General features: G+C 46.7%; 1 protein-coding gene across 1 annotated transcript in view; it reads left to right on the top strand.

Annotated features, from left to right (window-relative positions):
• Window positions 1–4653: 4653 nt before the first annotated feature.
• Window positions 4654–26556, top strand: part of HTRA1 (HtrA serine peptidase 1) — a 33275-nt gene continuing 11372 nt past the window's right edge. Inside the window, exons 1-3 of the mRNA XM_054637068.2 lie at window positions 4654–5142; window positions 19660–19759; window positions 20112–20316. Of these exons, the coding sequence (XP_054493043.1) occupies window positions 4689–5142; window positions 19660–19759; window positions 20112–20316 (759 nt within the window). The 5' untranslated portion in view covers window positions 4654–4688. The remainder of the gene's footprint in view (window positions 5143–19659; window positions 19760–20111; window positions 20317–26556) is intronic.

The raw sequence follows: 26556 nt of genomic DNA, 5'->3' as shown, positions 1-26556 counted from the left end.
AGTGAGCTGTTAAAGCCCTGCTGCGGTGAGGTGAAATAGTGAAATACTGAATGCAGCTCTCTGGAGAACTGAAACCTGAATCCTGCCCTGGGAGTTGTTTCTGCCTGGATTTTTCACTTGAGATTTTCGGTGCAACCTCTGAGGAAAAGAAACTGGTGCTCATTTGTGAAGGCACTACTAATGGCCTAGCAGTTGTTGAACGCTGCCCTTCAAAGTGTCGCTTTTGACACTGTCATTAGGGATTTGCATTTCAAACGAGGGGAATTTTGCATATCAGGATGCGCAGCGAACGCATCCTGCAAGAATTTAAACCACTCTGCATTCGGGACACTTGAGTCACCTCTGCTCTCAAGGGATACTGATAAAAAACCCCCCTGGGGAAGGAAAGGTGACACGGATTTTTCTGTCTTTACACGGATGGATCAGAAGGCTTCTCTGAAATCCAGCCTGGCCCCCAGATTCCACCGTCCCACCTGGCTGTGCACTGTGCCCCTTCAGAGGGGTGGCACTTCCTGAGACTCTGGGTATTTTTTCCCTATAAATGACCAAGTTTCAGGGCTGTTTGACAGCCTGCAGTGTCCTACGTGCGCTGCTGCTGGTAGCTCTGCCCTCCGCCAGGGAGGAAATGCCACCTGCCCGCAAAGACACGCTCGCTGCAGATCAGCAATTGTTCCTTGGGGCAGGGCGCTTGGCTCCGGGTCAGCCTTTACAAAAGACACCCCGATGGTTCGTTTCGTTTGTAAATTATGCCAGCAGTTAATGCTTGTCGAGCACCAGGGCTAGATTATATCAGGGAAAGAACGTGGAGTTTTCAATTCCCTGGTTTGAAGCCATTCTCTTTCAAAGCAGTGGCTTTTTTTTTTTTTCTGTATGCAGCAATGAACGTAGTTTTTACAGGTTTTGCTTTTTCTTTAAGTTTTTGTAAGATTTCTCTTGTTATGTTAAAGTGGAGAAATCCTGGGTTTTTGGGAGGTGGGAGCAGCGTTGTTACAATTTTTCCCCCGAAAATCTGAGAGGAAGCCATTAAGGCATGCAGCAAAATAATGATAATAAAGATAATAATGAAGCAAACAAAATAAAGCTGGGAAAAGTTTCTGCCAAGTCCAAGATGTTGGAGTTTGCTCAGACTATCAGCATTCCAAACTTCCCAAAGCTCCTTCATGCTCTTTTCTGGCCAGGACCCTTCAAGACTCAGACTTTACCCTTTTTTCTCTGGCCAAGTGTGCCCTTTTTTCATCCTTTTCTTGCTCCCCCCTTTCCGTGTGTGCCCAGGTGCTCCCAGGCTCACATTGCAGGGCAGGGCAAGCTGGCACAGCACCCCTGGATCCCTGACAGCAGTGCCCATACTTCCATCCCTCCGGGGGAATTTCTGCTGTGTGATCTCTAGGTGGAGCCTCCTATCAGCCAGTTCCGTGTGAAAAGTAGGAAATATTTTACCTCTGAGACTCGGGAGCGTGTTTTTCAGACCACATTTTTGGCCTTTCTGGTGTTAATGTCTGCTGTTCTGTATCAGGTGGAGGAGAAATAATAATTGCTGTTTGTGCAGCACCTCTCAGGTCTAAGGCACTTCTGCACAGATCAGGTAGACAATTAACAAATCTATTTTTCAGTGAGCGAATTTATTAACCTCCCCAAAGACTTAGCTCGGTTATTCTGGAAAGCAAGATGTTTATATTCAGATTTTGTGCACCTACGTAACAACTATAAAATTAATATCGTAAAATATTGTGTTTTAATACTCAATAGAAGATTTACATTCTTACCAAGAAGAGTTTGGAGCTGATAGTGCTGGCTGATGTGTTAAAAATACAATTGTACACCTTTGCTCTCTAGAACAACCACTATCAAAGGTGAAGATAAAGAGACACAACCTTCCATGGAGAGAGGATGGCAGAACCTGGAGCTTTCCCACTCTGGGTAGTTTTATCCTGCCTGTGGAGATAAGGCTGCAGTGGCTTTGAGCTGTAAATTACCTGACCACAGCAATGTGAGAGGAGAGCAGAGAGCCTTTCTCGGCTGGGGAGGATCAAACCCCACAATAATTCACTTATCTTGAGTATTTTGTTCCTGCTTCCAAATAGGAGTTTCTGAGATCTTTCCTGAACCCCACAAGGGTTTTTTTTTTGGTGTTTTTTTTTGTTTGTTTGTTTGTTTTTGTTTTTATATAAATGGTTTGGGTTTTTTTTGTTTGGTGGGGGTTGTTGTTTGTTTCTTTCTTTCCTGCTAAAAGCTCATCAGCTTTCGGTAAAGATTTATCTTTAAAAGGCACAAAACACAAACCAAACAAAAAAAATCCACAAAGCTGTCGATAAGCAATGGATAATTAATTACTTGGAAACATTTTGCCATGATATCTATCCATATATACATACATGGATATATGTATCCCCCATATATAAAGGGGGGTATATATATGTATACATATGTACATACATTTAAAAGATTTTTAACTTGTTAATATTTTTGAGCTTTTTCTTAAGACTTGTTAACACAAATGATTTTCATATTAAGACAATTTTCTATGAATTGTTCGATTTTACTGCTTGGATCACTTCTGAAATCAGGGGATTCTCCTGGAATCTCTTTTCTTGCTGAGTACAGAAGTTACTGGAAAACTGCAGATATAACTGGGAACACTGGAACTTTAACTGGGAACACTGGATTATACTTGGTTTCCAAGCTTCAGGTACTAACCAACAGTTTAATAAGTTTTGCACACAGTTTGATAAGTTTTTATGGTGTTCCCTGGAACAACAGGAATTCTGGTGCTTGCAAAGCTCAAATGGGTCGTTGCTAAATTTTTCTTAGGAGAAAATATTTTTGATTATGTTGTGTTAATGTAGTTGCTGACAAGTTCAACTCCTTGGTTGCAGCTCATCGAGCAGTTAACAGCATTTCCTCTCACCTAATGGGTTGTAAAGTTCATTAGCTGCTTGGTTATCGGCGCCTGATAAAGGTACACTGAAATAATTATAGACTGAGAGTCAGTTCAAAAGTTTAATCGGCTTGTAATTAAAAAAAAAAAAATGGCTTTGCTTAATTTCCAGCTCTGTTAAACCGTTCCCTCTCAGCTTTGGCAGGGATGCCCTGTCCCTCGGAGGGCACTTGGTTGTAATTAAATGTAATTAAACCTCCTTGTACGTGCCCGAAGAGCAGATGGCAGAGAGGCCGCTGTCCATAGGTTCTGGCCGGTGCCCAGCTGCCGGATAAATGGGATCAGCCTGCCTGAGATAGTGGAAAACTCCTTTTTTCTTTTTCTTTTTTTCCTATTATTATTTCGGTTGATTAACCTTCTGCTAATTGCTGGTATCCCCCTCGTCCTGCGGCACTGAGAGTGTCGGGCGAAGCGCGGGGCCGAGCAGAAGGCTCGGGAGCATCCTTCCTCCCATCCCTTCCTCCCATCCCTTCCTCCCATCCCCGGGGTACCGGCCAGCGCCTCCCGCGCCCTTCCCAGCCGGGGGTCTCACGGGAATACCGGCCATTCCCGGTGGGGAGTTGATATTGCTATCAACTACCTGATATTTGCGTACATTTCCATAGAATGGATTCATCCCTTCACTCCTTCCACCGACCCCGCGCTCCCCCCATCCCCTTATCAGCCGGAAGCTTTATCGGCGCTTACTTCGGATTGTTTTCCTGTAATTCCCGAGGTGGGGAAGCGTTCACATCCCCCTCCCCCGGTTCGCAGGAGCGCCTTATCAGCCTTTCCCCGGATCTTCATCATTGCCGGCCGCGATTTCGGTGCTTTCACCGCCCAGATTCCCCGCAGCGCCGGACCTCCGGCTGTCCCGGGGGAGTGTCTCTGTCCCGGGGGTGGATGTCTCTGTCCCGGGGGGATCTCTCTGTCCCGGGGGGTGTCTCTGTCCCGGGGGGATCTCTCTGTCTTGGGGGTGATGTCTGTCCCGGGGGGATCTCTCTGTCTTGGGGGATCTCTCTGTCCCGGGGGTGATGTCTCTATCCCGAGGGGGATGTCGCTGTCTGATATGTTAAAAAAAAACAATTCTACGCCTTTCCTCTCTAGAACAACCACTATTAAAGGTGGAGATACAAAGAGACACAACCTTCCATGGAGAGAGGATGACAGAACCTCGAGCTTTCCCACTGTGGGTAGTTTTTCCCCTCGGAGTGTCTCTGTCCGAGGGGGATGTCTCTGTCCCGGGGGGATATTGCTGTCCTGGGGGGGGATATCTCTGTCCCGAGGGAATGTCTCCGTCCCGGGGGGCTGCCGCTGTTTCGGGGGTATATTGCTGTCCTGGGGGGGGGGGGTGTCTCTGTCCCGGGGTGGTGTCTCTGTCCTGAGGAAATATCTCTGTCCCGGGGGGGATATCTCTGTCCCGGGGGGCTGTCTCTGTCCCGGGGGGCTGTCTCTGTCCCGGGGGGATATCTCTGTCCCGGGGGGGATATCGCTGTCCCGGGGGGGGCTGTCTCCTGTCTCTGTCCCGGGGGGGATATCTCTGTCCCGGGGGGTGTCTCTGTCCCGGGGGGTGTCTCTGTCCCAGGGGGGATATCGCTGTCCCGGGGTGGTGTCTCTGTCCCGAGGGATGTCGCTGTCCGGGGGGGCGGTGTGGGGGTGTCCCATCCCGGGGGGGGCCGTGCCCGCGGTCCGGTCCCGCCCCGCCGCCTCTCCCTTAAAGCGGCCGCCCGGCCCCCGGCGCTCTCACCGCGCTCGCCGCCCCGGAGCCGCCGCGATGCCGCTGCTGCGGGGCTGGACGCTGCTGCTGGCGGCCCTGCTGCCCTCGGCGCTGCCGTCGCTGCTGGCCGCGGTGCCGCCCGCCTGCCCCGAGCGCTGCGATCGCTCTCGCTGCCCGGCGCTGCCCGCAGCCTGTCCCGGCGGGCCCGTGCCCGACGCCTGCGGCTGCTGCCGCGTGTGCGGGGCCGAGGAGGGCGAGGCGTGCGGGGGCGCGGGGCCGCCCTGCGGAGAGGGGCTGCAGTGCGTGCTGCCGCCCGGAGCCGTGCCCGCCTCGGCCACCGTGCGCAAGCGGGCGGCCGCGGGGCGCTGCCAGTGCACCAGCAGCGAGCCCGTGTGCGGCAGCGATGCGGTCACCTACGCCAGCCACTGCCAGCTGCGGGCCGCCAGCCGCCGGGCGGAGCGCCTCCGGCAGCCGCCCATCATCGCCATCCAGCGCGGAGCCTGCGGGCAGGGTGAGGATGCGCGGGGGGATGCGCGGGGGGGGACCCGGAGTGCGGGGGATGCGCGGAGGTTCGGCCCCGGCATCCTCATACCCGGCCGGGATGCGGTTCCCCAGGAGGAGCCGGAGATGGGGCTCGGCCGCGGCTCAGCCCGGCCGCTCCAGCTCAGCGAGAAACCGGTTTGGCAGCGGCTGCCAAGTGCCGGGGGGTGAAAAACGCCGTACCCGATTTAAACTTGTCTCCCACCCCGAGGGGTGATGCCCGGCCCGAAACTGGGGGAAACTGGTGCAAAGCCTGAGCAGCGGGTACGGCTGCGGAGCCCAGCAAAGTTCGGAGGAATAAGTCGAGCGCGCTCCCGTCCCGGCGCTTTGTCACAGGGAAATGCCCCGGGGAATAAAGGCAGGAATGCAGGAGCCGCTCGGATGTGATGGAGCAAAGGGGTGGGCAGAGCAGGCTGCTGCCTGCCTTGGCCCGGCTTAGCAGACGCGCTCTGATTAATAAAAGACTTGCTGGACAGGGAGAAGCCTGTTAACAGCGTGTTAAGCTCAGCCTAGAGTTTTGTGTTTGTTTTTATTGGCGTTTTTTGAGGATGGAGATGGACGCCGATAAGTAACAACGCGTGGCGTTTCTCCTTCAGCATTCTTTAGCAGTCAGACCCAATGTAATGTGAGTGAGTACTCAGTGCAGGACAGATACAAATTACTTGTAAACGGTGTAAAGAGGCATGGCCGGGTTAGGAAACGGTGTCGGAGCAGCCCGGAGAAGTGTTCGGTGCGGCAGGAGCGGTGGGTGCAGGATGTGACACCGAGCGGGGCAAAGCCGAGCTGGGATAAGCAGGGGATGATCGTCACAAGATGCAGCCCCTAATACGGGCTGGATTAAACCCCCTAAGCCGAGGCTCTGTATCCCTTCCAAGCCGTTCAGCACCATTAGGGGGTAACGTGTAAAAATTAGCATGAATTAAGCCTTTATTTCTAGAGTAGTAGTCACTTTTTAGTAAGTCAGCGCTGTTTTAGTGAGCATTAATTATTTTGGTATAAGTCGTATAATTTCTGGACGTCCTTTTCTTTCAAACACATCTTTTTCTACACTTGGCCATCATCTCTTCAACAGAAAAACATCCTGAGGTATAGGGGCTGTGTGTTCAGCCTACAGATCAGGCTCACAGCTCTGGTGTCAACACAATCAATTTTTTGTACCCCTGGTTGTCCCCTCGGTGTCAGAGCTGTGTTGTGGCACGTTGCTGACATTTGCTGTCGCTGGAGACAATCAAACTTTTCACCCCACAGTTTCCTGATGCCCAGTGTAAGACAATGCCTTGTGATTTTTATTCTCGATTCATGAAACCAATATTGTTTATTCAGCCTTTTCTGCTGAACGCTTGCAGAATTGGGGCTGTGTTTGAGCTGGGAGCAATACGTGCCTCTGGTGGGGGGTACAGAAAATGCACGGGCTGCACAGAGTCCCTGTCTGGGAAAGCTCTGCTGTTGTGGATCCATCAGGAGCAATTCCAGACAATCATTTTGCCCTGTTGCACCTCTGGAACAAAAAGAAAGTGCTGGAGAAGCCAACCAGCAGCACATGTTTATCCCTGGATGAGAGCAAACATTGCTACCAGCAAAGCTTTTTTTTCATATGTAGAGAACCTGAGATAAAGGGATGGAGAGTCGGCTGTAAAGTGCTTGAATTGATGTTTTGAAAAAGCATTACCTAATATTTGGCTCCTTTATTTAGTTAATTTTTAATTTTATTTTGGGTTCATCATCAGGAGTGCTTTTTCTACCTAAGGACTGAGTTATCTCAAGCCATTTTTTTCATAGTAACACACCCACGTAAATAATTCGGTCAATACGATGCAACAGCCTTGGGAAGCAAAGGAATGGGAACATAGAGAAAGTGTTTGTAAAGGGCTTTTTGTTGTTGTTTTTAAACTTCACACTATTTCAGTAGCTGGTCAAGTACAGTGCTGTGTATATTGCTTAAAGTAAAACTTCCTGTCATTTTCAATTTTCATCTCCTACAGTCTGCTCCCAGTGCTGATCCGTGATTCCCAGGGAATCTCTTCAAATACCAGCAGTGTTTAGAGGGAAGCAGTAGAGGCAGGAGCAGGTTGCTGTGGGCCTGTGTGCAGAAGGGGGATGATTCCCTATGCAAAATGAGCCTTAAAAACCTCCAGCCCTTCCCAGCAGTGTCCAGCTGTGCTGTGGCAGCATAACCAGTGTTCCACCCCTCCTGCTGTGCCCCAGCCTGGGCAGGGCTCCTGAGCTGCAGCTGCCACTAAAGAAATCTTCCCTCCCCATCAGAGGATGCTCAGGCCTGCAGAGCCCGTGCTGCTGCAGCTCTGTGTGTGCTGATACCAAATACAAAATACAAAATTCCCTCTCCATCAGAGGATGCTCAGGCTGCAGAGCCCGTGCTGCTGCAGCTCTGTGTGCTGATACCAAATACAAAATACACAATTCCCTCTCCATCACAGGGTGCTCAGGCCTGCAGAGCCCGTGCTGCTGCAGCTCTGTGTGCTGATACCAAATACAAAATACACAATTCCCTCTCCATCAGAGGATGCTCAGGCCTGCAGAGCCCGTGCTGCTGCAGCTCTGTGTGTGCTGATACCAAGCACAGAGGCACAGAGAGAGGTGAATGTCCCCTGGGCAGAAGCTGTGGCTGTTGTCAGAGCATCCCACGCCCAGGAGCGAGGTCACTGCCACGAGACCTCGATGTTCAGTGGTGAGGTTCAGCATGCTGGGAGGATGTTTTCTTTTTCTTCTGCAAATATGTTTTTGGTGGCCTTAAATCCCTCCTGCTGACCAAGGGAAGAGGGCTCAGCACACAACTTCAGCCAGGCTTTATTCCCTTCCTCATTTTTCCCAGAAGTGCTGGCAGGCGTTTTGGGACAGTGTGCCCTCCTCTCCACACTGTAAAATAGAAACTAACCTGGATTTGTCCTTTGCTCATTAACCCAAGGAAGGAGAACATTCCTTGTGGTTGCTCTCCATTTCTAACTACTTTCTGCCTGGTTTTATATGTTTTCATGTTTTCATTTGGTTTGCCATGTCTAATGTGGTATCTCAGTGAGCTCAGCAGCCCTCAGCTCGCTGGCATCTGTCACAGGTGGCTCTGACATCTGCCCCAGGCGTGCTCTCACCATGATGTCACATCTGGGGTTTGATGGGAGCTCTCATGGCTTGCATTGAGCAGGACATTGCAGCTGGACTGCCTAGGGAGAAGGCAGAGGTGAGGGGTTGCTCAGTCTAGAAAGCTGTGTACCACTGAGACACAGGCTTTGCTACTCCATCACCTGATTTCACATTCTACAGACAGCGAAGGGAAAGCAAAAAAAAAAAATTAAATCACTCAGTTTCTTGTGAAGTGCCTGACTTTGTGTTTTGAAATGCACCAGGCATCCAAGTGTCTCAGTGTCATTATCTGGCAGGAGAAAAGGACCTCTGTGGTCAATAACCCATTTGTCATTAGCTGAGTCCTTCTAGAGCAGCCTAAGAGTGAGCTGAGGGCACAGGGGATGGGCAGGAGAGGGCCCTGCCTGAGTCCCTGTGCCTGAATCCCTGAGCCTGAGTCCCTGTGCCTGAATCCCTGTGTCTGAATCCCTGTGCCTGGCACTGCTCAGCCTGGCAGGAAGGGATGGATAACCAGGGCAGGGAGAGAAACTCAGCTGGGAAACCTGTAAAGGTTGGGAGCTCTGCCAGATATTTATCAAGAGGGAAGCTGATAGTGTTGTTATGAACAAGGCTTTCAGCTGCTTCCCTGAAGATAATAACAGGCGCAGGGTGGTGGTTTTATTATTGTTATTTGTGTGCTGAAGAAGTGTTGGGAGACTTTGGCAGGTTACTTGGCACGTGCCAAGTCTATTAAAAATGACCCAGGAGGAGCAGGATTTTGGGGTCTGAGCGCACAAATGGCCATTCCAGTGCTGCTAAATGTCATCTCCTCCCTCAGCTGCTGTTTGGGTGGTCTGAACACCATTCTTTTCCAACTTCTCCTCAGTCTATTTTGCAGCAACAGGAGAAGGGAGGGAAGGAGGGAGGGAATGAAGAGGCAGCTGAAGGCAGTGGAAATAAATAGCAACATCTTTCCAGAAGAGAACCAATTCCCAAGTGTGGGATTAAAAAGTTTTTCCAAAGCCAAGTATTCAGCTCGGAGAGGAGGCAACTGTAAGAAGTGGTTTGTCAGAAGCAGCTCACCTTTTCTCCTCTGCACATCCAGATTGCCTTCCTGGGGAGCAGGCAGTAATTTTGCAGTCTCCAGACTTCAAACAGTCAAGTCAGTAAACACAGATTTGGAACAAGGAAAGATTCAATCCTTTCATCTTCTGGGCTTTGAAATGTAAAGGTACCTGTGGACTGGGCAGGAATACTTGAGGCCATGAGTAAGCAGCAGGAGTGTTGCTAGGGTGTGAGGGAGGCAGCAGATCCTGAGCAGCTCTCGGCCTCTGCCGTCCAAGAAATAGGAGAAGCTGGAAAATATTTTCCAAATGGGAATTTACGTGTGCTTGGAGTGAAAGGAAGCAACGTCAGAAATAGAAACTGGGGTTCTGTGGAACTTGTGCTGTAATAAATGCAGCCATTGCTCACTCCCAGGAGCTGCTGGGGCCTCCAGGATGCCTGGCTGGACTTGGCACTGAGTCCCACTGCCTTTGTAGCTGGGCCCAAGTGAATACCTGACATTATTTTGGAGGCTGTGTTCAGGATGTAGAATAAAAGACTTTATTTTGCCTTCTGGATGCAGGTCATTGTAATTCTCAAATTGTTTATCCTGCTTCAAAGAGAAGAATATAACTAAAAAATAAGCCTCCACTCCCTTATATCAAAGGGCTGTAAAATAATTGATCTTTTACTAATGGATGTTGACCTTATATCTGTAGACAGGACACAGGTGAGTAGTTATTTTAGAGTTTAATGAACTGGGGAGATCTTTGCTACCCCATTTTAGCAACTGGAGGTGAGTTATGCAGACAGGCAGAGCAGCTCTTGAATTTCTGGGTTAATATCAGGCACCCTGGTGCCCTGATAAGGGGAAGCACAAGGCTGGGGGTCAGCTGGCTTGTGCAATTTGTTACAAGTGCTCTGCCAGGAGCTTGTTTCTGGAGGAAAAAAGTGGGAAAACAAAGCAAATATGTGTTCCATGTGTGAGCAAATGCATTTTCCTCTGCCTTTCCTGCAGGCTGTACCTGGCCCTGTCACTGCAAGCAGTGGCATTAGAACTCTGTGTGGTATTGGCTAACCAAACCTCATTCTTGTCTCTGTCACTTTTTCCCCATCAGGGTTTCTCAGTCTTTCCATCTCCTTGCTGTTGTAAAGTCTTTTTTTTGGTGAGGCATGGGAGAGGGATGTGCAGTGAATAATTCCTACATCCCCTTTTGCTGCTGGAAACCCCAGTGAGACTGAGCTATGGTGCTTGAAATGTTTCTGGTAGCACAGGGATTTGTGTTGCCAGACAACTAAAGGATAAAATAATGCTTAGTAAATCTGGCAGCCATGCACAGAAGTTACCCAGTGGTCTAAAATTTGAAATATTTTCTGTAACAGAGGGTAACATTAAGGGGAGCTCTCAATATTTTTCCAGAGGCCACTGTCATTGCCCTGTTTCACAGATAGTGAATCTAGGGCAGGGAAAGATAAAGAGCTTTGCTCAAGGTCAGCCAGCAGCAGAGCTGAGGGCAAACTGAGCTTCCATCAGTCCCTGCTCAGCTTTCTGCACCTTGCCAGCATTGCTGCTCCATTTTCCATTACTTTTCTTTTCCATTACTCTATTTCTCAAACTCTCAGGCTGCAGTTTTGGCTTTGCCCTGCCAGCAGCATCGATGATCTGTCGATCTGCATCTGCAGAGGGCCCTCTTGGAGGAGGGAGGGAGTGGGTGCACCAAGCACTAGGAAGGGAGAGAAACCCAAACAAGCCTCTCCCCTCCCACCATCCCACCCCCAAAATAAACACAACCCCCCAGGAATCTCATGCTTCAACATTAGTGGTGGTGAAGGGATGATTCATTCCTTTTTCCAGGACAGCACAGGCGCTGTTTGGAGTGTCTGCCCTTTCTCTATCTCTGTGTAGACCTCAACCTATGAAGGTAAAGCTTGTCTAACCCTTGTTTTCTTTTGTATTCAGACACTGAAAGTGGGCAAGCAGAAGCCACCTATAAATATGAAAAGTACTCAGATGGTCCATAAAATAAAGCAGGATAGGTGTGGGGATAAGTATATTAATATTCAAATAGCTGCTGTTGATAGGGGAGCAGTGAATATAATGATCAGGACTCTAAGTATCTTTGAAAAATGCATATTTGAGAGAGGGAAATGGAGACCTGCTGTGCAATAAACCCTTCATCAGGGGCTGCAGGAGCAGCAGGGCTGTGTGACAGGGGCTGCCTCACCTGTGGCAGGTCCCCAGGTAGGGTGGCACAAGGAACATCCACATCACTCCAGCTTCATTTCCCAGCCACTCACTGATTTCTGATGTCCACATTAGAACAGAAATCTGGGTGGTCTTGGAGTGATTCTTGAGACAGATGTAGAAAATGCTGCCAAAGGCTGACAGATTTTTCAGGCTATTGAGGCTTTTGCAATGTAATTATGCTGGGATCAAGTACTGTGCAGTTACAACACCCCAGAGTAGGAGTGCTGTCTGTTTTATTACTGTTCTGAGGGTTTTCTATCTATTTTTTCCTATAGATTTGACCCATATTTGTATCAACTCCATGTCTCTCCTAAGTCCTGCCACAGCAAAGTGGTGAAATCAATGCCTCCTCCAGCTGCAGAAAAGCAGCATCTTAGGAAGCTTTTTATAGGCTTTCCCCTTAAGAGTTTTTTTTTTTAGGCCAGAGAGAAGTTTAAGAAGCATGAAAACAAGAACTTGTTTTTATTCCCTGGTGTCTTCATACCAGGGTTCCTGGAAGTTGAGGCTAAATGCCTCTTAAGCAGGGATTTCTTCTGAAGATGCAGTGTGAAAGTTTCTCACATACTTAAAACGAGATCTTAATGGGTTTATAATTTCAGAAGGAACTCTCAAGATCAGGCAGCTGCTGGTTACATGTGGGATATAGGAATTACCACGTCGTTGGTACTTAATGGGAGTTTTGAGGTTATTTTGCTGGTTCTCTGCCTGTAGCCAGTTGGAGCTGGGAGGTAAAACAGGGTGATGACCCAACTTGGAAGGGACACAAACTGAGCAGGGCTGAAAAAAAAGGAGAGAAGGAATTATTCCTGACTCATCTGTTGTATTTTCAGCCTTCTGCAGAGAAGAGAATTGTCTGCTTTAACCTGTTGGCTGAAATACTCTGTTCCTCTGTCTGCAGGAAATGAGGCAGACTCTTTTCCATAACTACCTGACTTACATTTCTTAGTGCTTCCAGCTCAGACAGGGCTGCTGGAATGACATTTTTTTAATGATGTTTTCCAGCTCAGCACTCTTTGCCCTTGCTCTGAGTTGTTCTTCACCTTCATTCCGTGTGCCTGAGCATCTCCCTGCTCATGCTGCTCCTGCTGCCTGTGCAGGGCACTGCTGGCACGGGCACCAGAGCTCTGTGCCATTGTCAGAGGGCTTCTGGCTCCCAATTAATTGGGATTAATTAATTAATGGGACATCCTGGCTGAGGCCCCCTCAGCATTGTGTTAATATTGCAATGCTGCTGCAGGAACGGTGTCTTCCCTTCCCTTCCCTTCCCTTCCCTTCCCTTCCCTTCCCTTCCCTTCCCTTCCCTTCCCTTCCCTTCCCTTCCCTTCCCTTCCCTTCCCTTCCCTTCCCTTCCCTTCCCTTCCCTTCCCTTCCCTTCCCTTCCCTTCCCTTCCCTTCCCTTCCCTTCCCTTCCCTTCCCTCCCCTTCCCTCCCCTTTCCCTTTTCCCTTTTCCCTTTTCCCTTTTCCCTTTTCCCTTTTCCCTTTTCCCTTTCCCCTTTTTCCTTTCCCCTTTCCCCTTTCCCCTTTCCCTTTTCCCTTTTCCCTTTTCCCTTTTCCCTTTTCCCTTTTCCCTTTCCCCTTTTTCCTTTCCCTTCCCCTTTTTCCTTTCCCTTCTCCTATTTCCTTCCCTTCCTCAGGCTGCTGTTTATGCCCAAGCTGGGTTTCCTCCCACCTCACCGCTGCTGTTGACAGAAGGAATTGCAGTTTCCTGTTGTTTTAGATGGAGCTGTCTCTCCTCTCTGGATTCCTGCCTGACACCCAGTTGCCTTTTGAGCCTCATCAGCTCAAAAGTCTGGTGGTTTTTGCTCCTTGCTGCTATAACTGTGAGCCTGTTTTGCACTCAAGCCAGTGCACTTGGTTTATAAAGGAATTTCTGGCATTCCTGAGAGTTTTTATATACATATTTTCTCCCTGTGAGGTTGCTAAGGGCTGAGACTGTTCCAATCAGATAAAATAGGGTTATGCCCATTTTAGAGCTAAATCTAAGACACTAAAGCACAAATTGCTTTTTACAAGTTGCATGGAGACTGAGTAACACAGCTTGGACCAGGATGCACCCATCCAGGGCATTCCTTCTCTGCAGAACCCTCCAACCCTGTGATCTACAGTAATTCAGCAGCTGAGCTGTAACTAAGATATTCTGTATCTGATTAACTTCCCACTTACTCTGCCTTGGGGATAAGTGGTAGGAAAAGTTCCTGTTTGGTTAAAAATGAAAGTGTTAATCTGAAATTATATAGGAACTTCCTAGAAGGAAGCTGTGGGCATGTTACATGAGGAATTTGCCCATTGACCATTTTCAGCGGCAAGAACATCCTGAACAGCCTTGGTACTGGATGGCAAAGAGGTCTGATTCCCACTAAGAAAGAAGCTGGACTAAAGATGTTGGACCAAAGATCTCTAGAGGCTCTGCTTTGCAATTTCATTATCTTCAAATACTTTTTCTTGTTGCTTTATAAATACACAAGAACTCTTTTTGTCATTCTCTCCATATAACTCGATAATTCTTACTATCACAGAGTGGCCTGGCTTGGACAGGACCTTAAAGCTGATCTCATTCCATCCCCTGCCATGGGCAGGGACACCTCCCAGTGTCCCAGGATGCTCCAAGTCCTGTGCAACCTGTTCTTGGACACTTCCAGGGATGGGACATCAGATATTGGTAACATTCTTGTGTTGCCAACATCTGCTTTTACTTATTCCTACAACTGGATTCTCAATACCTTTCCCTTCCAAGCTCTTCCCAGGGCAAGCATTAATTTGTGGCCAGTAGTGAATGAGTAGAATATCAATTAAAACATGAAGTTTTTCGCCTTTCTTTTGTTACTCAAACGTTCTTTTGTTTTATGAGTGACCACACATTGCTCTGAAATCTGTCCTGTGTTACCATTAATTTGGGAGCTGCTCTGCTCTATGAACTTTGTGTAGATTCCCTGTTTTGTTTAGCTTGGCAGTTCTTTTGGGTTTGTTTAAAATCAGTGATTAAAATGAATGAGTTTCTGCTTTTGGATTAGCAGGGAAAACACAAAGTCCTTGTTGAACACTGCCAAGAAAGAATTGATCATCTAAATATTATGGTGATGAAAATGGACTTTAGTTTCCCTTTGCACGTGTGCATTTATGCCAAATAGCAATTTCACTTTAAGTCCTCACTTTAATCTTGCAGTGGTTCTTGCTGCAGGAAATATTTTAAATGAAGACCAGATTTGCGCAGTTTACTGTTTGGAGAGATTTCAAGCATTTTATTTTACCATTATTTAGGGCTATGAAAGTATTTTTGCTTTTAGGGAAGTCACAGTAATGCAGACTTTCCTCCCAGAAATCTGTGAGGTGTCTTGAGTTTCTGCATGGATTATACAGGGGAAAAATAACTGATGCAATAGCATCTGTGTTAACAAGGTGCTGTGGTTTAGACCTCTCAAAATTCCCTCCAATGACCTAAGAGTTGCTCTTGAGCAAATTGCCTGTGACACGTCGAGTGTTGTTCCTTATTTTCTTAGTGTTTTCATTGCGTAATACCCTTTTTTTGGTGAATTACACAACTTATCCTTGAATAGGAAGTGGAATATTTAGGCTTGCAGCTTTCTGTAATTCAAAAAAAGAAAGTGTGGCAGCAGATTCCCACACTTTTCCCCTTGTCTCTCTCCAGCAGGGCTTGCTGATCCCCCTGCTTTCAGTGAGCTGAGCACCTTTGCTGGAGTTTCTTTGTCTCCCTTGTCAGAGCTTTGGAGGTTTTTATGGCATGAATGGAAGTTTGTACAAACACCAGAGGCTGGAGTTTTATTTGGGAAGGGTGGAAGTTCTCCAAGCAAAACTTGGTTTGTGGTTTGTGTCAGTAGTCACCGGTTCTGGCAGCCCGGAGGTTTCGTGAGCGCTGCAGCTCTTTTGGTTTCGTTCTGCAGAGAATCCCAAGCCATCCTTTCAAACCCCTGTGTGTGTCTGAACAAGTGGTGAGTGCAGGAGGAAATCATCTCGCCTATTTTCAGCAGCCTGGGCAGTTTAATATCTTTAGTTATCCCAGGAACTGCTGCCCTTCAGTAAAGGTGGCACAGAATTGCTGGGATGTGCCTTTTTATCCCTTTCACCATGTCTAAGACAAAAAATCCTGTTAAATGGGACAATTATTTTGCTCCTCACCTCAGTCAGTGGGAAGGAAAGCTGAACCCCCTTTTTGAAAAGGGAAAAGGGATGAAAACTGAGTGGGGAAAAGCCCCATGCCTGACTGAGATGTGCCCAAAGCTTTGTTTGAAGACCTGCTCCCTTCTCTATGCCAAGAGCAGCCCTTCCAGAGCAGCAGACAGCCCTCCCAGCAGAAGGGGAGAGGTCACTTTGGTGAGATTTCTATCTCCAAAGCATCTCCTCAGTTCAGCTCAAAATAACCACCAAAAGCAGCATGTGTGAGCTGTGAGCATCATTGCATCGATGCCACTTTGAGTAATGACCTAACCAGAACACAGATCTTAATTTGCTTTTTGGCTCCTCTTTATGAAACCAAATTACTTCAGTTGTTTACAGCTGGGTGTGCTTTTTTTCATGGCTTGGTACTCTGTCTTGCTCTCCTAGCAGTCTGTTTACTGATTATTAGCCCTGCTAATGCCAGTTGGCAGAGATTTGCCTTCTCATTTCAGGGCTGGCAGCCAGCACACCTTTGAAGTCCTTGAAGAATTTAGTTGCCTTGGGAATTTTTCATGCTATAACCTATTTATATTTTTTTGGTGTTTTTTGGTCATTAACTGAATTCACAACAATCATCTTTATAATGCAATTAATAAAGGTTTCTTAGCCGTGCTCGTGGGCATTTTAGGGCATTGTGCAATAGTTCAGTAAAAACATTACAAAACACAATAATCACAGCATATAAATAGAAAGAGGAGCAGTCTGGGAAGATTTGAACATCAGAGCCTGAAGGTATTTAAGAACTTGAGCTTTATTCAAGCCCAACTCTCAATGATTTAGAAGCAAACCAAAACAACACCACCCCCACAAAAAAAAATCTCCCCTAAACCAAAACCAAAAACATATATTTGTTACCAACAGGCCCTGAGCTATTGCTACAGCTGGAAAATAGATGTGTCAGAAGGAAGAAGAAAATATTCCTGGTGCAGTTCTCAGTTTCACTGCTGGAAACTGCCCTGTGGTAGTTGAGGAATGAGCATCTGCCCACATTAAATTTGTAATGTTGGTGTTTTTATGGCCATTTAAGCTTCCACGTGGTCCTTTGTGCCTGGGTGCAAATGTTAGGCAAAATTTCACACACAGAGGTGGTTTCTTGTAGGAAAGATCAGTGCAGTGCAGCTCTCAGCTCCCCATGTGCAGCTCAGTAATCCCAAAGAAAAATCAGCTTTTTTTTTTTTTTGCCCTCCATTATTCTTAATCTCAGTGATAAAAGAATTTTCAGTGTATCAATACAGCCTTCAGGTTTTATGTTGATGGCAAAGACCAGTTTACAGGATTTTTTTTTTGTTAACATTCATCGATGAATCCATCAAGATCAGTGCTTTGATTGTTGTTTTTTTGCTTTAAAAAGGTATGTTTTCCATTTAAATGGGCAGTGGTTCAAGAGCAGTTGCAAAACTGTGTTACACAATGCAGGAATTCCTAATACATAAGCAATAGGCAGGCGTGGCCAGCTGCTGGGAGCTTTTTGGGTCAGTATGCCATGAATTAGAATTTATTATCTAACTTTTTCAAAAGTAGGAAATTCTGAACTTTTTTTTTTTCACTCTGCAGTTGAGTTTGGGACTGCATGAGGGGGTGGATCATGGACAAAATACTGCTGCCTCTGAAATCCTGGCTTTTGTAGGCTCCAGTTTCAAGGGAAGGCAGCTCTGAGATGAGGTATTAGCAGTCTCACCATGTACAGCCTGGGCATCCTTTTTCTTCTTCAATAGCTAAAAGCAAAAAAGATTGAAGGCATGAAAAAAAAAACCAACTGTGCTTTGCCTGTGTAGCTCCCTCATCCATGGAGCTTTTTTTTTTTTTTTTTTTCCCAAGGGCAGGATGTGACCTTTGGATGTCTACAGCATTGCAGCTGAGATGAAATCATTTTATAAGCAGTGATCAAAAAGCAGATCCATGGCTGCAGCAGTGCCCTGTGGAGTTTTAGCCCAGCACCACGTTAATCCCACCTGATAATCTGTCCAAGCACCTATTTAATGCAAGTGGATAATTCCAGACTGCTTTTCTTATTGTAGCAGCTTCCCAGAACTGTCCCTGTGATAATTGTCAGCTTTACAGCAATGACATGACTCGTTGGATACTGAATATTTCTAGTAGGGAATATAAATCGTTTGGTAAATTGATATTTCTCAATCAGCAAGCCCTTTTGCCTCTGTGGGGTGAAAGCCCAAGGGCAACAGCTCATCTGTAAATCAGAAAACACTGAATACTCTTGAGGAAAACAGTGAGGTGAGGACAAAAGTTTCCTGATCAATGTCGCTGCTTCATAAAGCAGATAAACACTTCTGAAAGAGCACAGCAGGTTTTGTGGTTGCTGCCGCGGCTGCTGCTTGTCACTGGCTGCATTTAAAAGCCCTTGAGATGTTTCACAGGGTATAAATAAGAAAAAAGCCCCTGTCCCTGAGTGACAGATGGCGCTTGGGTGGAGCACGCACCCCTCTCCCGAGGGACAGTGTGTGCTGTTGGCACTGGGACATCACCTGGAACCTGCTCACCCCTGAACCAAACCAGAGTCTGGTTCGTGTTCAAAGCAGGGGCATTCTGTTCCCAAATCATTATTGCCTCCAGTGCCTGCTCGAAAATTTGCATGGCTTTCCACTCTGGTTTTTCCAACAGCAAAGGGCATTCGGGGTTTTGGTATTGGGGTAGGTTTATGGGATAGTCCTTCTATGATTCTGCAAATAAATCGTCCTCTTACACCGTCAAAGGCACTTACAGCATCCACAAGCTGCTTATTGCTTTAATCTCTGCATGGATTTAGAAGCCAAATGGCAAAGATGGATGGGAGTAGCACAACACGTTAATGCTCCTCTGAAAGCCTGTAACAGGCTTGGCTTGTGCCTGTATAACAGGAGATGGATGCACCAGATAAAAACGAAATGAAAACAAAGGGTGTTTCTCGCCTCTGAAGGAACACAAAATAACTCTTTGGGGTGTTCCCAATTTGCATAACTGCTCCCAATTTTAAAAAAGCAATGTTTTGCCCCTGAACTGCTTGAGAAGGAGAAGCTGTCTCAGAACTGTGAGTTTTTCCCAGAGAATTTTAAATTTCTCTTGGTGCAGACAGGTTTTCTGTTGGCCACAGTGGGAGTTGGGTATCCAGTGGCATTTGAAAACCCCACTGGCCCCTGCTGAATACCCAGTGGCCATGAGCTTTTGTTGCAGCACTGCCCAGGAATGCAGAGCTTTGTGGAACCATTGTGTTGTCCTATCTATTTCACAGCCCCGGGAGTGGCTCCAAAGCAGGGTGGGATCCATGGAGCTGATGAAGCTCAGGGTGGGAAGGATGCCTTGAGTGGGGCTTTGTGGAGTGTGTGGAAGATTCTTCCACGTGTAGGTGCCAGGCAGGGGCTGCTGGGTCAGGCTGAGTGGGGACACTGGTGGGAAAGGAAGCCCAGCCTTGTACCCAAGTTAAACTTTCTCAGCAGCTGCTGAGGGCTCACACTGGGGTCAGGCCCTCTGTGTCCTCAGCATTTTACAAATGCAGCAGCCTGAGACTTCAAAACCCTCCAAGAAGGCGTATTTTGGCAGAGGAACAGAGCTGGTTTGTTTAATCTGGGAAGACCATCCAGGCTAAGTAGACCATCCAGAAAAGGAGGGCAGCAAGGGAGGCATCTGAGTACAAAATCCCTTTCATAGACAGGGAATGAACCCTGTGCTCCTGCAGTGCCCCATCCCTGGCACCACAGAGCCCATGCTGCCCCATGGCCCAGCGCGGTGCACTCCACACCAGGAGGCTCCACGGCTCATTTTCCCTGAGGATGAAGCACTCCACCTCTGTGCAGAGAAGCGGGGAGGGAATCTAGGGCTGAGGGTCATGCTGCAGACGACTTTTAAGGAAGGGAAAGATGCCCACTCAGAGCTTTTTTTAATTCAGGTGTTTTGCAATGGCCCTCCTGCAGTCACTTGAAGAACTCATGACACGTCCTCTGTTTCTATTTCAGGCCAAGAACATCCCAACAGCCTGAGGCACAAATACAACTTTATTGCAGATGTGGTGGAGAAGATCGCCCCTGCTGTGGTTCACATTGAATTATTTCGCAAGTAAACAAGATGCCCAGTCTTGGGTTTTGGTTTTTTTTTTTTTCTTTTTTATTTAATTCTTGAAAACAGCTGCCAGTGTGACAGAAATGTTGATTGATGGTATGAAATAGCAAAGAGGGTTTTGAGATAATAAATATTTGTCATGCTTAAGAATTAAAGATAATTTAAGGGTCATGGAAAAACAATTAGCTAAAGTAATGGATGTGCGTTATCTTCTTAATGAGAGTAACAGCAGATATCTTAAAACATTAAGAACTCACCGAACTCCTTTTGGCTGTGTGTTATTTGGAATTATTTGCGACCTTTCATCTTTTTTTGCAGCAATAAACTTTTTATTTCCTTTGTCCTTTAGACTTCCTTTTTCCAAGAGGGAGGTTCCTGTAGCCAGTGGCTCGGGGTTCATTGTCTCTGAGGATGGGCTGATCGTCACCAATGCCCACGTGGTCACCAACAAGAACAGGGTGAAGGTGGAGCTCAAGAATGGGGAGACCTATGAAGCCAAAATTAAAGATGTTGATGAAAAATCAGACATTGCACTAATTAAAATAGATTCTCAGGTGAGTCGTTAAAGCGAGACACATTTTGTTCCTCTAATTTAACGTCCTCCTTTCCAAAAACTGTTGCTGATTTTCAGGTTGGAAGGAAAACAAGGTGTTTACTGGGCTGAGTTGTTGAGAATGTATGAACTAGGTGGATACACGTTTTTAAAAGCCAAGTTTGTGGCTGGCAGTGGTAATTTTGACACCTCTCAGTGTAGTGAAAGTATTATATAGCACTTTTTTATGCAAACCCAAATAAAAAACAACACCCCAGTTTTCTGGCTGGTTTGCATACAGTTTATCTTATATAAATCTTTCTCAGAGAAGAAATGGGGCTATTTTGCTTGTACTACTCTGTCTTGAGTGCCTATATTGAAGTCAGAAATGGCTTTTAGAGGACACATTTGTCCCTTGCTGATGTAGACACTAAAGTGGAAAATACCTTGGGGAGCGTCTTGAGCATGGAAATTAAAGCCAGCTTGGAAAGATGTTCTTACACCGCAAGTGGTTTTCTGAGCAGCTTCCCATCTATGATCTCCCTCCATATCAAATGTTCCTCTGTCAGCGTTGCTGTGCCTCCTGCCACAGCAGAAAAGCTGTCAGGAGGTTCTGCACACGTAGCAAGAAGGATATTGTGTGGAAATGCTGTGTAACGGAGCTGCAATGAGCTGGACGTGGCTCTTTGGGGTGCTGCTCATGTTGGCTCCCCTCGTTTGCTCTGTCAGTTGATGACCTCCAAGTGTAACGGGCAGGAATGCTTCATTTGAAACACATGACTCAGAAATGTGTAGATCTTGCAGCGTTGTTTTAGTGCAGGGCTATTCCCCAGCGAGGTCAGGAGTGTTTGTGCCAGAGTTCATGACTAAGCCAGGCGCCTAACGCAGAACTCTTGGATGACCCGAGGGATGGAGTGCTCCTGCTGCTCCCCTGCCGCCTTTATAACTTCAAATCTTCTTCTTTTTGAAAAGCTTCTGAACAGCAACTGGGCAGAAAAACCAAACAGTACCAATAATATTTCTGCCGTGTTGTTTTTTTCTCTGTTTTCATGGCGTCGCTTGTTTTCTCATTTTTATCCTAAAATAAGAAAAAGCAGTAAGAGGCAAAGGGAAAGATCCCCAGCACAAGCACTGGCAGCATTGGGATGAGCAGGATGGACAGGGGGGAGCGAAGGGCAGCTGGAAAAGTGCTTTAAAATTGGAAACACAATGTGGAGGAGAGAGCAGGTGTGGTGAGGAGAGGACTTGGAGCAGCAGGAAGCTGAACTCCAGAGGAGAGAGGTGGCAGAGGAGACATTGAACTGGGGTGATGGGCAGTTTGAGGACTCAAAAGAGCAGGCATGGCTTGAATGTTATTTGATTATAACATTATCAAGGAGGAAATGGCTCCTAGTTGTCCTGGGAAGGTGCGTGTGGGAAGGGAGAACCTGGAAGCAGCTTGGGAAAAAGAATTCAGATGGGCTTGTGGTGGAAAGCACTGCTCAACAGGGCTGGAATTGGTCTGAGCTGCCCTTGGAAGCATCTTATCAGCTGTACAAGGCAGTGCCTTGGGTGATGTTCTCCTCCTGGCCTCTCCCATTGCAGCTCAGGATAATTTTGAGAAGACTGGGGGGAAATTTAAAGGGATGGGAGACCCAGCTTTGCAGCCAGCTCTGGTGACTTGGCACTGGGAAATCCCAGTCCAAGGTGAGGCATGAGGCACCTCTGTTCACAGGACAGGTGTTGCTTTGCATTTGAGAATTAAAAACAATGTTTTATATGGTCACAAAAAAAAGTTAAAATGGAAACGTGGTCAGCTGAGAAATTGATTCTCAGATTGAACTTTTATGGGGCATTTTTATATACCCTTTCAAGTTCAGTGTTTGAGCTTTCCTTTTTGTACTGGAATGCCTTGCAGTCATTCAGATGCATAAAAGACTTTTTAAAATCACTGGGCTAATAATTTGTTGAATTTGAAATGTATTTGCTGGCTAAAGAAGTCAATGGGGTGGTACAAATGACCCCTTAAAAATCTGGAAATGGCATGGAAACCATCCTTAAGAATTTTTCTGAAGTAAGAGGCAAAGCTCTTAAATTGGAATAAATTATTTGAAGGTGACATCAAAGACGCAGAAGGGTTTTTTCTTCTTTTTTATGTGTGGCATGTTAAGGCAGGATCTGAAGGGTGAAGAATGCTCTGTGATTAGGAACAGAGCTGGGATCAGGCTGTCAGCTGGTATTCCTACAGCTGTTCAGATTTTGCAGCAGCCTGGATGCTGTTTTCCTCTTAAGGTGTGAACATCTGGTCAGAGACATTACTAGAACTAATTTGGCTTTGCTGAGTGCAGTCGGAAATGAAAGAGGGTGGTAAAATCTGGGCAGCAGTGAGGATGAACCCTGATTAAATTCTTCTCTGTGGAAAAACATCTTGCAGTCAATGAGGAACAGAAACCTTGGAGCAGTTGTTCCAGTCCTAAAATGTGCTTGTTTTTACAGTCTATAAAAGAGAGCACCAGTGTTTCTCATGTCTGTGGTGACACTGAGCAGTTTGCTGGAGTGTTGAAAGTAGGAAGTAAGATTGGAATCAATGTGGTAGCCATGAATCCAATCTAAATATCCTTCCAAATGCAAGGGGGAGACCACATCACTAGAAAGGAGCAGTGCAGTTGCAGACAATTTGGATATGAACATGCAAAATTTATAAGACTTCCCTAGAAAAAGCTGGATTTTGGCAGCATAGGCAGGGACTGGTGAAATAAATAATGCGTCCTGCGTGGCACGTGTGATACTGCAGCGAGTGGGAAACCCATCAAAACTGTTGCACAACACTCCAAAGGGAGCAGATGCTTTTTTGCTGGCAGAGCTGCATTGTGGGATTCATCTCAGGGCAAATAACTACCTTGTTAAATCAGAATGTGTGATACAGCTGCTGAAAAATAAACACCAGCAGGAGGGGAGGAGATTTCAGGGTGGTTTAATGGACAATGTCAGGGCTAACAGGGGACAGAATTATAGAAGAACCCAGCCCACATGGAAAGTGGAAGCCCAAAGTAGTGGAAGGTGGAGGTGGCTTTTGCCTGGAGACCCTTTTCAGCCCTGGAAATCGAGCTCTGTCCACAAAAATAATGGGGGGAGCAGGGTGAATGGCTTTATCTCGAGGTGTTTCTTCTTTCTATGTGCTCAAAAAGCAGCCATGAGACACTGACCCTGAAATCACACAGGGAACACAGGCCAGGTCCTGAAGAGTTTTGCTCCTCAGTGTGGCCAGCTCCTGGTTCTTTACCCCAGACAGGATTTGGCATCTGCATGGTGCAGCAGCAGTGGGGTTGTGACCCATCTCTAATTTGTGGTGACATTTCAGCCCTTCAGCTGAAACCTTCAGCTTAAGGCTTCTCCTGTATCTTACTAATAAACACTCTGTTTGACTCTTTTAAATCAACAAGACCTCCTGCCCTCGTTGCCCTGGTGGTTTCCTGAGGCAGAGAGTGTCTGTATCTTTGTGGTCAGAGGGGATTTGATTTTCCCCTGTGTGTACAAACTGGAGGAGGCAGGAAAGCAAACTTCTCTGTTTATGCATCAATATTTTAATAGCCCACATTTTGAAGAAACAAACTACTTGGACGCCAGATGTAAGTGGCTTTTCTGAAATGCTATTTCACTTTGAAATCTGTGGCTGGATAACATGCTGCTTCCTCTTGAGAGCCTGAGGAAGCCCACATATTGCTTCCAGAAGTGTTCAGGACCCATAGGAATGAAATATCTTGTAAAAAGCTTGGATCTTAACTCCAGTTTATTCATCGGTTTAGGCAGCAATGGTTTCCTGACATCTTCAGCTTCTAGTAGCCCTCACTGTGGGGACAATGTGCTGGTCCAGCTTCCCATGCAGCAAAATGCTCACATCTCCAGGGTGGGTCTGCCAGCACCAGCATATTTTTAATTGCTATTTTTATTTTATTTAATTGTAATTTCATTTGTATTTTATTTTTAAGGGAGAACAGCAATCTCTTGCCAGGCAATTGAAAAGCTGGTGACATATCAAAACAACACTTCATCCTTTTCTTCTTTTTTTTTTCTGCAAGCTTCCCATGCTCCATATTTAGATAAGGAGACTCAGTTTTGCTTTTCTAACTATAGATGAAATACTTTTGGAGGCTTGTAATGTGTTCAGCCTGGGTTTTTTGTTTTCTTTGACTCTCTGTCAAGCAGTTTCTAGATTGTAGATGATATTCTATATTTTTATGTGCTCATGACTGTTGTTTTTGTTTTGCCATAACGTATTCTGAAAGCTGAATTAGTCAGAACAGAAATGCAATTCCCAGGACAGTTACATGTTTTGCCAGAGTTACACTCACAGCTGAATTAGTGTTCATCTGTGCCTTTCCCACCTAAAAATAAGAAGCATGAAGGAGATCTGTCGCTGGTTAACACAAATTGAACTCAGAACTTTTGTCTCCTCTTCATCCCTTTATTGAACTGCAAAGTGCTTCCTGCAAATTCCTGACTTTCCATCCACAAATGGAGGGGATTACAGAACAGAGGAGGGATTTACTTCTGTGCCAGCATGGAGACACATTCACTTATTTCATGGATGAAAAAGTTCAAACCAAAACACCTCCTGCTTATGGCTGGCTGTCTCTTGGTTTCCATTTCTCCGTGGCAGTGCCTGGGGGTGGTTTTGTGCTTCCTCCTCTTTTTAGTTTTGGAGCTGTTTTGTCCAGATTGCCCTTCTTTTATCTGACTCAAGTAATGCTGTTAAAGGACACCAGGTGGATATCTGTGCTGGCCCTGCTGGGGCTGCACCTTGAATCCTGGGGTGATTTTGGGTCCTTCACTGCAAGAAGGACATGGAGGGGCTGGAGCGTGTCCAGGGCAGGGAATGGAGCTGGGAAAGGGTCAGGAGCCCCAGGATGGGATGAGGGAGCTGGGCAGGGGCTGAGCCTGGAGCAAAGGAGGCTCAGGGGGCCCTTGTGGCTCTGCACAGCTCCTGCCAGGAGGGCACAGCCGGGGGGATCGGGCTGTGCTCCAGGGAACAGGGACAGGAGCAGAGGGAACGGCCTCAGGCTGGGCCAGGGCAGGGACAGGTTGGATATTGGGATAAATTTCCTCATAGAAGGACAGTGTTGGAATCCCCATTCCTAGAGGAAAATAAAAGCCATGTGGATGCAGCACTTGGGGACACTGGGTTGGTGGTGGCCTTGGCAGTGCTGGCTTAGTGGTTGGGCTCCACAATCTCAGAGGTCTTTTCCTGTGACAGTGTTCACAGGGGCCTTAGGATGAGGGAAGAGACAAGGATCTGATGAGGATCTGACTCAGTATTTCACAAGGCTGATTTATTATTTATGATATATATCATATTAAAACTATACTAAAAGAATAGAAGAAAGGATTTCATCAGAAGGCTGGCTAAGAATAGAAAAAGAAAGAATGATAACAAAAGCTTGTGTCTCGGACAGAGAGTCTGAGCCAGCTGGACTGTGATTGGCCATTAATTAGAAACAACCACATGAGCCCAATCCCAGATGCACCTGTTGCATTCCACAGCAGCAGACAATCATTGTTTACATTTTGTTCCTGAGGCCTCTCAGCTTCTCAGGATGAAAAATCCTAAGGAAAGGATTTTGCATAAAAGATGTCTGTGACATTTTCCAACCTAAATGATTCCATGTTTCTCTGAGGACCCTCTGGCTGATGATGCTGATCTCTCCCCCTCTTCATGCCACAATAGCTGTGTCCTATTGTTGGCTGGAGCCATTTCTTGTGGTGGTGTGCAGCTCTCCATGTCGTGGGAGTTGTGTTTATCCAGGGTTGGAGTCAAATCCATATATAAAAACGTCTGAAGCCCTTTGGGATGTGAAAGTCTTAAAATATTAACCCAAATTAATGGCTCCTTCTCTGGCTGGGTGTAAACAGTGAGTCATGTGCCACTTAGGGGTTTGCATGTTTGGTCCTATTTCTGTGTGCTTGCAGAATGCCTGCCTGCAGATTTGTTTCATGGAGTAAACAGGGATCCAGCAGAGCCCCGAGGCTTCATCAAAGCAAGAGTTAGAAAAGACAGGGGTAGAAAAGGTATTATATGTTGCCCAAAGCCATGCAGTGAGTCACTGGGAGAGCTGGGTTTGGGTGTTCCTGGCTCCCTGCTGCCTGTGCTGCAAGGCATGGTCCTTTGCCTGGCACTTTTAATTAACTGCAGTGGCAAATCTGCAGTCAAAGCAGGAGAATCACGAGTTGGAGTGGTGCTTATGTCATCCTGACAGCCATCAGACGTTATGTAAAGATTGAAGAA

Source organism: Agelaius phoeniceus, chromosome 9 (genome assembly GCF_051311805.1).
Source record: "Agelaius phoeniceus isolate bAgePho1 chromosome 9, bAgePho1.hap1, whole genome shotgun sequence".
Lineage (NCBI taxonomy): Eukaryota > Metazoa > Chordata > Aves > Passeriformes > Icteridae > Agelaius > Agelaius phoeniceus.
This window is presented reverse-complemented; position numbering and strand designations above follow the sequence as displayed.